The sequence below is a fragment of the Nycticebus coucang genome, chromosome 6 (assembly GCF_027406575.1).
Source record: "Nycticebus coucang isolate mNycCou1 chromosome 6, mNycCou1.pri, whole genome shotgun sequence".
NCBI classification, from domain to species: Eukaryota; Metazoa; Chordata; class Mammalia; order Primates; family Lorisidae; genus Nycticebus; species Nycticebus coucang.
In genome coordinates, this window is record NC_069785.1 from 17,081,759 (window position 1) to 17,094,744 (window position 12,986).

The window sequence follows — 12,986 nt, forward strand, 5'->3', positions numbered from 1 at the left end:
TAAAGCAAGCAGACAGCCCTCAGAATGGGAGAGGATATTTGCAGTTTATGCTTCTGACAAAAGTTTCATAACCAGAATCCACAGAGAACTCAAACTTATTGATAAGAAAAAAACAAGTAACCCCATGTCATTGTGGGCAAGGATCTTGAACAGAAGCTTCTCTGAAGAAGACAGGCACATGGCCTACAGACACATGAAAAAATGCTCATCATCTTTAATCATCAGAGAAATGCAAATCAAAACCACTTTGAGATATCATCTAATTGCAGTAAGAGTGGCTCACATAACAAAATCCCAAAACTACAGATGTTGGCATGGATGTGGAGAAAAGAGATCACTTCTGCACTGCTGGTGGGAATGCAAGTTAATATGCCCCTTTTGGAAAGAAGTGTGGAGAATACTCAGGGATCTAAAAGTAGACCTGACATTCAATCCTGCAATTCCTCTACTAGGATTATATCCAAAAATACCACAAATCACTTTATAACAAAGATATTTGCACCAGATTGTTCACTGAAGCTCAATTCATAATAGCCAAGCAATGAGAGAAGCCCAAGTACCCATCGACCCATGAATGAATTAATAAATTGTGGTATAGATATACCATGGAATATTATGCAGCCTTAAAAAAGATGGAGACTTTACCTCTTTTATGTTTATATGGATTGAGCCAGAACATATCCTATTTAGTAAAGTATCTCAAGACTGGAGGAAAAAGTATCCCATGTACTCAGTACGATTATGAAACAAATTTATAATCACTCACACTTTCATATGAAAAATAGATCACAACTATGGCCCAGGATGAAGGGGGGGGATGAGAAGGGAGGGGGAGGTCTCATGGAGGGAGGGTAAATGGTGAGATCACACCTATGGTGCATATTGCAAGGGTACATGTCATATCTATTAAGTATAGAGTATAAATGTCTTAAGACAATAATTAAGTAAATGATGTAAGCATTCCAAATTGTATATGAAATCAGCACATTGTACCCCATAAATGCAATAAAAAAAAAATAAATAAATAAATAGAAAGTGGGCCAAAAGCATAAACAGAAACTTCTCAAAAGAAGAAAAACAAATGGCTAATAATTATAAGAAAAAATGCTCAACATCACTAATTGTCAGGAAAATAAATGCAAATTAAAATCACAATGAGATAGCACCATGTCCCTGCTAATTTCTAATTTTTTATTAGAAATTATAAAAACAATAGACACTGGCATGGATGCTGAGAGAAAGAACACTTATACACTGATGTTAGAAGTACAAATTAGTACAAGCTCTATGGAAAACAGTATGGAGATTCCTCAAAGAACTAAAAGACATTCAATCCAGCAATTCCACTACTGGGTATCTCCCAAAAGGAAAAGAAGTCATTTTATCAAAAAGACACCTGCACTTGAATGTTTATTGCCGCACAATTCACAATTGCAAAGATGTGGAATCAACCCAAGTGCCCGTCAATTCATGAGTGGATTAATAAAATGTGATGTATGTATACCATGGAGTACTACTCAGCCATAAAAAAGGATAAATTGCCTTTTGCAGCAATTTAGATGGAACTGAAATCCATTATCCTAAATGAAGCATCACAACAATGGAAAAACAAATACCACATGTGCTATTAAATTATAACTAACCTATGAGCACAAAGGGAAGTAAGACGCCATGGAAACCAAGCAGGGGGAAAGGGGAAGTGAGGATGGGCAAAAATCTGCCTAACTGGTATGCTGACCACTATTTGGTGATGGGCACACTTATAGCCATGACTCAAGAATTGCAAAAGCAATCCATGTAACCAAAAATATTTGTATCCCTTAAAATTTTGAAATAAAAAAATCACTTTCCGGGTGATGCCTGTGGCTCAAAGGAATAGGGCACCGGCCCCATATACCAGAGGTGGCGGGTTCAAACCCAGCCCCAGCCAAAAACTGCAATAAAAAAAAAAAAAAAAATCATTTTCCTCTCAAGCTTAGTGTGTGGTCAACAGGGACCCAGGTGGCTTTAACATGTGTATCAAGAAGTATTATTTCTGTTCAGGCCAATCTTCACCGGCCACTGCATGATCTTCATCCACAACAATTGCAAGGTATTCAGATTTTGTAAATCTAATGTCATAAAAACTTTTGAAAGAAGCGCAATCCTCACAAGGTCAGGTGGATTAAAGCATTCTGGAAAGCAGCTGGTAAAGAGCTTACAGTGGATAATTCATTTGAATTTGAAAAACATAGAAACAAACTTGTCCAATGCCAAACAGAGCTATGGAATAAAAACCATTGATGTAAGAAGAGAGCTGAAGAGTCAAACAGAAACAACAAGCTAAATTTACAATGAGCAGACTGAAGAAAAATAGAGAGCTACAGAAAGTCCGGGATATCGAGGAAGTCGAGCAAAACATCCGTCTTATCCGAGCCCCTCTTGGAGGCAAAGGGAAGGAGTTGGAGGAGAAAACGGTACAGCAGTTTCAAGAGGATGTGGACATGGAAGATCTTACTGTTTATAACCATTTCTATACGTACACTTGAAAATGTCCTTTGGAGACTTGGTTTATTTTTTTATGTAAAGTCATTCGAATGAAATATATTTCCTACTTTGCTGTCTGCAAAACATCAGATAGGATGGATGTTTAATTGCACCTCAGAGTTAAACCTTCACTGATAGATGTGCTCGTGTAAATTATGAAAATTCTGTTTGTAAATACAGAAATAAATTGTGGCCATAAAATGGTCATGCCATTTGGATAACCCTAGACAGCATTTATGTAATAATTAAGGATAAAAGTTCTGGCTAGTGATATGTAAAAGTAAAATTTTCTTTGTAGTAAAATAGTTCCTTTGTTAATGTTATATAGTAGGGAGACAGAGCAAGGAACTAACAATTTGTGACTATTAGTTTCCAGTAATATCTTTTATTTTGATCAATATTTCCTGTTTTGAGGTTATTAGTAGCTTTCAAAACCACAATGGCCTTGTATCAGGAATCCTAGACTGACCTGGTTTGGCCTAGTTTAACTGTCTAATAGGTAGTTATAGATGTCAGGGATGAAAGCTGAATAATCTTTGCCTGAAATGACGCTGTATAATTTTCACTATGGGGAATAGTCAGTTCTAACTTAGGAAAGAACTGAATGGAACAAGAATGGGACTCCTGGTAAAATAAGCTTTATTTTTCTAGCCCAGCAGTGATTTTCTAGAAGCAGTGCCTTTTAAATTTTGTTGTCTAATTTTCTTTATAAAAGCTCCTAATTATTTTTGGCAAATAGAATTTATGGGTAGAACATCTGTTCATTAATTGCACAAAAAATAAAATCATGTTTAAGTAAAAAAATATATATTTTTTTTGGAAAAAAAGACAGCTGAAGGTAAAACAGTATGAAGTTTCTAAATTGGGGAGATAATAAAATTACAAAAAGCAAAAACTAAAGTTAATACAAAATATACTTACGATAAGTAGTTATCAAAATTCCTCTTATCATAGACTATATTGACTATAGACTACTTCTTTCAATGGTCAAGGTAAAACCCTTATATTTCAGCTCAGCGCCCGTAGCACGGTGGTTACAGTGCCAGCAACATACACTGAGAGTGACAGGTTCGAAACCAGCCTGCGCCTGCTAAACAACAATAGCAACTGCAACAAAAAACAGCCAGGCGTTGTGGCAGGCGCCTGTAGTCCCAGCTACCTGGAAGGCTGAGGCAAGAGAATCGCTTAAGCCCAAGACTTTGAGGTTGCTGTGAGCTGTGACGCCACAGTACTCTACCAAGGCCAACAGCTTGAGAGTCGGTCTCAAAAAAAAAAAAAAAACCTTATATTTCAATCAAAATTTCACTTAATTTTTCAAATTTAAAATAATATGATAAAAAAGTATATGGCAGGCTAGATTGGGAGAAGCGGTTGCTAAGTAGGTATAAGTAGTATAGGTATAAAACAACAGTCTAGAAAGGGTAAGTGGCATTTAAATTAGGAAAGTGTCACTTGTTGATTCGATTATTTTCAAGTGACAGTCACTGCTCTAGGTGCTGTCAATAAAACAGTGAACAAGAATGATATAAGCTCAGGCTGGTGAGGAATAAAAAAGATCAAACCCACATAAGGACAAAGATTTCATAAGTGCTATAAAGAAAGCAGCAGAAGAGTGCCCCTTATTAAAACATCACCACTACCCCCACGAAAGTATTCGCTGGCTGTATGGGAGCACAGGAGGGGGAACAGGGACACCTCTGACCTAGCTAACTGACTGCCACAGGAGCTTGATTTGTCCCAGGGCAGGAAAACTATGTGGCACCCGGCATGCCAAGATAGCATCAAGGGGAGCAGAGGGCTGAAGACAGTAGTGAGAGAAAAATAAGACCACTTCTTGTTTATCCCCATAAAGTTCAGGTCATTATCACACTAGTTATGTAAACCTAACACCTCTCTCCTTCCCTCAACCTCTATCTTCTTTCTCCCCAGTTATGTGTATTACTTGATGCACTGACTTGGCTGTTCTGTGGCGACACTAAAATCACAAGTGTGCATTTAGAACAATCAGTTTTCCTCTGCTTCATGCCCATAAATAGCTTCCATCATTGATGAAAAGACTCATAAATACATTCCTTTGATCATTTAAGACCTAGACAAGAATAAGTGAAAAAAACTAGGAATTTCCAAAAAGCTCACAGCAGAGGTCCTGCTGTTGATTAGTGAGTGACATCTTCTGACTGTCATAAAAATAGCATATTTGAGAAAGAGGAAATGTGTCCTCAGCAAAGATACCACTGAATGGTCTGAGACATTTCTCAGAATGAGGCAGCACCGAGAAGTAATTTCTGGAATTACTAGAAATAATTTCTAAACAGTTAGCAGACACAGAAGCCAACCCACAATAAAGAACAAAAATCATACATACCCGAAAACTTGATTTGCCATGCTCCACAGTGATGACACTTTCTCTGCTTCCAGATACAAATTTCTCAATTATAAGTTTGCTTGTTTGAACACTCTATGATAAAAAGATGATAATTTTAAATTACGTTTTAAAATTCTTTTAAAAAGTTTATGATTAATAAACTATAGCACGTCTATACCTTGGAATGCTATTCAGATATTTAAAAAAAGATGGAGACTTTTCATCTTTTGTATTTACCGGCATGAATTTGGAGAACATTCTCCTAAGTAAAGTATCTCAAGAATGGAAAGGCATGCCTCCCATGTACTCAGTACTAAAGTGAAAATAGCAGATCAAGAACCACAGGCCCACAGGACAGAAAAACACAACTAAAGTCATGAAAGGGAAAAGGGTGGGAGGGGGCTTGGTAAGTCCCCACCTACCGAGTACAATGTAAGGGTAGATGGCACACTTCCTGGGTGAAGGACTCAACTACACTTCAGACTTTGAATGTTACATTAAAATCTTAAATTCCGTAACCTAATTGTATGTACCCTCATATTAAACATGTATACATAAAATGTCTATTTCTTTATTATGATTAGAACGTCATAGTACATTATCACCAAAAGGAAAATCATATGAAAGGTGAAATGGGGAGATTTCTAAAAAATATTTACCAAGATTCCTCAAAGTCAAGCTACAGCTTTAGTATTGGGTCAAAGCGTGCAATACGGCTTCTGTGTTGGCCTCTAGCCAAATGAGTATTTTCACATTACTTATGACATCCTTAATCTTAGGAGTGATCAATGGTCCTTTGATCTCACAGGTTAGTATTGAACCTAGTTAGCATCTCAACATCAGGATTATGAATAAGATATATTGTCTAGATTTCTTGATAAAACACGACTATTCATTTTTAAATATAATCAAGCGTTCTAAATGTAAATTAAAATGAAAATCCCTTTAAATGCCTTATACTTTGAATCCCACTCATCCATGAAGCTATACGTGCATATTTGTTGCTGTAAAGTAAGCTGCTGTAATGATTACAGTTATTATTAGATACTACTTCCCTGTCTTATAATCAGTGAATTAGATATGCAGGAACTAGAATACCTAAATTTGACAGCCTGGTGGATAAATGATAATAAAATCAGGTTGCTGCTTTGTTTGTTTGCTAAAATTCTTAGATGTCAAACCACAAACATGACAAATTTTTAAAATATTTTAAAAGTATCATGTAATTAACACTGATAATTTAGGAATCACCAGCACTGAATTTTGGCCAAAAAATCCTGTCAGGTTTTGTTTTTAAAACATAACGATAGCGCGATATAGGGTAAGGGAATTACTAGGCATAGCAGAAAGATACTTAGCCACTGTCATCATTATTCTTCAAAGACAAACTAAATGATATACAAGAGAGGTTGGAACTATTTTGTCCTGTGCTTACATAAGATATTGAAATATGATGGAATGATGGCTGTGACATATTTCAAAGAACGCTTTTAACAAGAAGCACAAAAACCGTATCTACGGAATTTAAAACAGCAGATAAACAATAAGTGGTTGCTTATTTTTAAAAGAGCACAAGGTTCGTTATGTTGGAACCTTAAAAAATGACAAAATATTGCCCAAATTAAAGTGCATTGAAAGAGCAATCACAGTGTTGCTTCCATGGTATCCAGTGGAAAAAATCCTCATATTCTACTTCAGGGATATTGCTGAAATTAGACTTCAAGAGGTTAAGATAATAGTACAAGGTTACCCAAAAAGTAAATGACATTCAAATCCAAGAATGATTCCAAAGACAGCACTCAGTGTAGTCCTGACATAGTGTGAACATGGGGACTACAAATAACACCACTGGATTAGTAGATACTGGAATATCTGGTACGTATAGCACAAAGAAAACATCAATAAACTCTAAGAAACTGGTATTCTAAAGAATGTTAATAAGAATAAAATTTAAACAAAATAATTCTAACAATTAAAAAAAAATTTAAAGGTCTTTCTCATGTAAGTGGTATATCAAAAAAGAAAATGAAAATTATAATGGGAAAAATTTCGAAAATAAGCAAAGATAGTACAAATAAAATTTCATGAAATAAAGTCAAAGCCTTACACAAAACTCATACATTAAAAAGTTTATTAAGTTAAAACTGTCATCATTTAAAAAAAAAAAGAAGAAAGATAAATTAAATTGTCAACACAAGAAATTAGAAAAAAATGTCAAAGTAGAATGTAGACATTCTTTAGAAAACAAAAAGCCAGTAACCAAAAAATTTCAAAAAGAGAGAAGTTACAAAAGTTCAGAAACTTTAATTAATAATTATTTCAAAAATTTGGGGTCAAAGATAGTAGATTGAACTTTTTTGTTTCTCTGGCTATGATATCAAATAGCTATTGAATCATGTATTATAAATCATAACAAAATAAAAGTGATGGTGTTATACCATTACATACAATTATTATAGTAGCCTAACAAATAGAGAGTGTAGCATTTGTAATTAAACATAAGAAAGAAAATATTAAACTGTTTTCTAAAAAATTCTATTCTAAATAAGAAAAATCAGAAATATCATTAGAAATGGAAAAGAAAATGATACAACATAAGAAATGAAGATGAAAATTGATGAAATATAACATATGCAACTCTATGCATATAACTTATAAATCTCAACTGAATAGATGGCTTGCTGTAAGAATATAGGTTACCAGTTGACTCAAGAAAAAATAGTAAACATGAATAACCCAAGTGCTCGAAAAGAAAAAATTTTAAATATCAAACAATTACCATTCCAAATGGTTCAGATATGTTCGGTAATTTCTACCAAACACTTGAGATTATTTCTATACTATATGAATTCGAGAATTTTTTTTAAAAAAGTCTCACTCTGTCACCCTCAGTAGAGTGCCATGGAATCATAGCTTGCAGCAACCTCAAACTCTTGGGCTCAAGCGATCCTCTTGTCTCAGCCTCCCTAGTAGCTGGCACCTCAGGTGTGCACCATGACATCTGGCTATTTTTAGAGACAGAGTCTTGCTGTTGGTCAGGCTGGTCTTAAACTCCTGAGCACAAGCAATCCATCCAGCTCGGCTTCCCAGAGTGCTGGGATTATAGGCGTGAGCCACCGTGCCTGGCCCAATTCCAGGATATTTTAAAAGATGAAATGTTCTCCAATTAACTTTATAAATCTTGACTACTCTGATGGCAAAGTCCAAAAAAGGAAAAAATATCCTATACACATATTTCACTCATGAGTATACATTAAAAATAAAACATGGCCTAACAGAATTCAATATAATAATTTAAGAATATTACACCATAATCAAATAATCCAAGAACTAACATTAATGCTAACATCCTAAACATGTAGTATCAATAGATCAAATAAAACATGATTCCATCACTGCCCTGGTCGCAAGGAAGCTAAGAGCTTCATGACCCTATTTCAGGCAACAGCATGTAGGCACTAAATTTCTTTGAATTAAACTTAGTCCTGGATTTATTGTTCTATTACTCTTGCTATGCTTGCCCCATAATTTCTCTAACTTTTTTGTTTTATCCTTTTCTGATACACGTGTTTTAATATGCACCTAAAATACTGTGCAAATGAAATAATCCTACATACTACTAAAAACATATGCACAATGATACTCACCACTGAATTATTGTAAGAAGAAAATAAAGAAGGAAGAAGAAATAAGAAGGCAAAGAAGGAGGAGAAAACAGAGGAATAAAAATTTTTACAAATGAAAGAAAAGGGACCAAAAATGTTGGCAGTATTGTCTCTGAGAGAAAAATAATAGAAGATTTTATTTTCATTCTCTTGATTTGTCTTACTTTTAAAATAATCAGTATAAATAAGGAAATATTCTTTAAGGGAAGAAAAAAGATTAATAACTGTATTTGAGTAGTGCTAAACATTTTTAACATTAACTATTTTTAAAAAGCAAATTAAAATACCATGAAGAGCCTCTAAACAAACCAACTGTCTTTATATTTTGAATTCTCAAATAAAATACCCTTTCCAAAAGAGAACAGAATATTATTCTTAATGAGTTAAAGTAACACAGATAAGTATGACATTTTAAAATATATAATGTAAAAGTATAGTTATATTTATAGGAATATATAAAATTATAGCTTTATAAGCACATAGGTATATATGTCCATAAATATAACGATTATTTATAACACACTATTAACTACTTACATATATATAAATAATTTCTACAGTACCTTCCAATCAATCCCAATTACGGCAATAGTTGCCTGACAAGCTACATAACAGCTATCTGATAAAACTACTGTCAGAATCAATTATACAATTTAATTATTAGATAATAACAACAACAATAGAGAAAACTCATTCGATATGTTACCTCATATTTTGGATATAAGGTTTCCTTCATGACAGATTCTGGTACGGAGAATTTGGGGGCAGTTGTATTCCAAAATATCTTCGTACATCCTGGATAAGCACACATCTTTGAAAATAAATAACATAAAAGGCAATCAGAAATGGGAACAAATGGCCCCTAGGGTAAAAATCCAAGCTCCTCTCAAAATTTTATTTGTAGTTGCTAAGAAAGTGATTGGTTCCACAGTGTCTGAGAATCTGGGAAAAACAACTTTTCATTCCCATCAGATTAGCAAAAATGTAAAAGCGAGCAACACCGAATGATGCGACGGTTGTGGGAGACTAATAGATCCATTTCTAGTAAAATAGAGAATGTACATGTCGTATTCTCTGCCAAGTTCACTTCCAGTCATACGGGCAAATTCTTCTATACACGCACGGAGACCTATGTACAGGGTATTCATAGAGAATACAAAATAGCAGAAAACAAAGCCCCATATATTATGTTCACTAACAGAAAAACTAATAAATGTAGCACACTCCTGTAATTAAGCATTATAAAGCCATTAAATAAAGCCATTTAAGATGGATCTTAAAAGCATGGTATTGAGAATAAAATAAGCAAGTTTTAGAAAGAGACACATAAAATTATTTCACTTATATAAATGTATCTAGAACACACAAAACTATACAATTTACTATTGAGGGTCACAAATGCATGTAGTGAAGTATAAACTCAGGGACTGGCAAGATCACACTGTGCCAGTAACCGCCCTTGAGCAGGAGGAAGAGACGTGGAATTCGGAAGGAGTGCAAGAGGACTTCGTCTATTTTTAGAATTTCTTTGATAAAAAAAAAAAACCTGAAACCTGCATGACAAAATGTTAACGTTTATGAATTCTGAAAAATATGTTCCCAGTGTTTGCTTATTTACTGGTTTCTGTTTCTTTTCCAAATAAAAATTCATCCGGCTTAGGGGATATTTTAGGGACATGAAACTATTCTGTATGATAGTGGTGACATGATATTAGGCACTTGTTAAAACCCGTTGAACTTTGCAGCACAGAGAGTAGATTTTGATATAATGCAAATTTCCCTGTCTGCAGCCATACCACCCTGAATGTGCCCTATTGCATCTGTAATACAAATTTTTAAAAATCATCTAGGAGGTGAGGAGGAAGCCCAGGATGGAATGCAGAATGTATAAACATCTAACTGTATTAAAATGTATGACACAACCTCGGCAAGTAGGATGGAGGGAAAAGTTGCTGACCTTAGTAACTCTGGAAAGAGTGGAAAATATAAAACTAAAGGCAAAAGAAACTACATTCAAGGTCAGACAGTTAAGTTCAGAAACTCATCCTAGAAAAAGTGCTACACACCTCATTGCTGAACACCATACAGTCACCTTCACAGTGCTCCCCTCGGGTAGCTATGTACCAACGTCCCCCACCTAGTCCACCCTTCAAAGCACTTTTTCTAGGATGAGTTCATGAACTTCATTGTCAGACCTCAGAAGACAACAGTTCTGATACCCATTCCAGAAAAAGAGTTCCAAGACTGCTCTGAAGAGCAGACTGGGTGCTGGCGATGATGCATAGCTTCCCAAGGGAAGTACTTCGAAAGTGACCGTAGTGATGTTCAACAATGAGGTATGTAGCACTTTTTCTAAGATGAGTTTGTGAATTTAATTGTCCAACCTCATATGGCACTCCAGGTCATAAAGTGTATCCCACAGGAATATGGATCTATCATTCTGACACTTCTATACGTGTGTACTGAAACTGAAAAAAATTAAATAAATCAGTAGAGGCTGGTGAGAGCCAAGTTTATCACAGTTTGGGGTGGGAGTTTAAAATAAGCAGGAGATGAAGTTAAAATGACCCACAAGGTGACAGATTAGAGTTAGAGGCATGGGTGTGACTGATATTGTTTACCTTAATGTAGACACCCATGTTTGCATATGGAAATACTGACATGTGTATTTATACAAGTCAGTGTACACAAACATCTCCTGGCTTTGCCAACCTTGGAAGCCACAAAGCCCAGTAACAATGAGCAGTCCTACGACCCAGATTTTGGCTTTTAGTGACAGTCTCCAATGAAGGGAAACAGGGATCCTTGTTAGAAATGGCTGATTCAAGGGCTGGAGCAGGAAATATACAAGATGAGCCTGGAATCTCTTACACTGTCAAAAATTACGAAAGTGCTCAAAAAAAAAAAAAAAATCCCCACAGTGATGAGATATGTCAAAAGAAACATAGGAGCCAACTGAAGGACTTCCCGATGGCCAAGCTCAAATAATTCTGGCAAAACTAATAATAATAACAAATCAGTAATGGGTTATAACTCAAAGTAGAACATAAAAATTCATGGTTCGTACTGATATAAACGATTGAATTAATAAATAAATGGAGAGGCTAGACAAACTCCCTGTACAAAAGAATTCTAATTAATTTTTTAAATATTCCATCCTCAAGGAAGGGGAGTGTATCTCCCCATTTCTGAAGTGTTAGTGCATAGCGACATCTTTCTAAAGAGTACAACACGGTGAGGGAAGACAAAGGAGCAACTCGACAATGAGGAAACCTAGTAAATGCCACCTAGTCAAGTGATGGGATGTGTGCTGGACCCGTGATACAATACGATGAAAACGGCCCTTTATCTCCGAGTTCTTCCTCCCAAAGTTACGCAACCCAGCAACTCTGAAGAACACCAGGTAAATCCCAACTGGGAGATATTCTACCGTCAAAGTTGTCAAAACAGGGAAAGTCTCAGAAACTGTCACAATCAAGAGGAGCCCAAGGAGACATGACAACCAAATGTGAGGTGGTATCCTGGATGGGACCCTGGGATAGAAAAAGGATATAACCTACAAACTCAGGAAATCTGAATGAAGTGTGGACCTTGGCTGCTAATGATATATCCATACTGGTTCATCAATTTTGCCAAAGGCTCCATGTTACTGTAAACTGTTGTATAAATGACTCAGGGCTGCTGTAACAAATTACCTCAAGACAGTTTAAAACAACAGAAATTTATTCTCTCACAGTTCTGGGGTCAGGTGAAAGAAAGACTACACTCGCTCTGAAGACACTGAGACAGAATTCTTCCTTGCCTCTTCCTGGCTTCCCGGGGTGGCTGGCAGTCCTTGGCATTCCTTTGCTCGCAGCTGCGTCATTCCAAGTTCTGCCTCCAACATCACCTGGGCTCCTTCCGTGTGTGTGTGTGTGTGTGTGTGTGTGTGTGTGTGTGTGTGTGTGTGTGTCTCCATCTGGTGTTCTCCTTTTACGTGGACACCAGTCATAATGGATTTAAGGCCCATCTTAGATCCAGGATAATCTCATCACAAAATCCTCAACTTCATTTCATCTACAAAGATTCTATTTTCCAGACAAGGGTCATTCATATATACAAGGAGTTAGGACTTGGACATTATCTTCTGGGTACCACTATTCAACCCATTCTTACTATGTAAAAAGAGTATGGGGATATATGGGGAACCTCCATACTCTCTTTGCAAATTTTCTGTAGGTCTAAAATTATTCTAAAAAATAAATATGGATTATTAATAAGATAATTTTTAAAAATTAAAAGAAAATAATTTTTAAAACAGTTGTAAACAAAAACTTAATCAGGCATTCATGATAAGATCTTAAAGAAAATGTAGTAAGATTTAAAAATAAAAACCGATTTGAATCCATTACACTATTGGTAATTATGTTTTCTTTAATGCTTTTCTTGTC

At 35.4% G+C, this 12,986-nt stretch overlaps 1 protein-coding gene and 1 pseudogene across 1 annotated transcript in view; one reads left to right on the forward strand and one right to left on the reverse strand.

Moving 5' to 3' along the window:
- The window catches only part of TTC6 (tetratricopeptide repeat domain 6), a 173,603-nt gene that overhangs the window by 61,180 nt on the left and 99,437 nt on the right, over positions 1-12,986 (reverse strand). Inside the window, exons 8-9 of the mRNA XM_053595919.1 lie at positions 9,263-9,367; positions 4,892-4,984 (exon numbers count right to left, since the gene is read on the reverse strand). Of these exons, the coding sequence (XP_053451894.1) occupies positions 4,892-4,984; positions 9,263-9,367 (198 nt within the window). The remainder of the gene's footprint in view (positions 1-4,891; positions 4,985-9,262; positions 9,368-12,986) is intronic.
- Positions 2,013-2,528, forward strand: LOC128587630 (probable ribosome biogenesis protein RLP24; annotated as a pseudogene).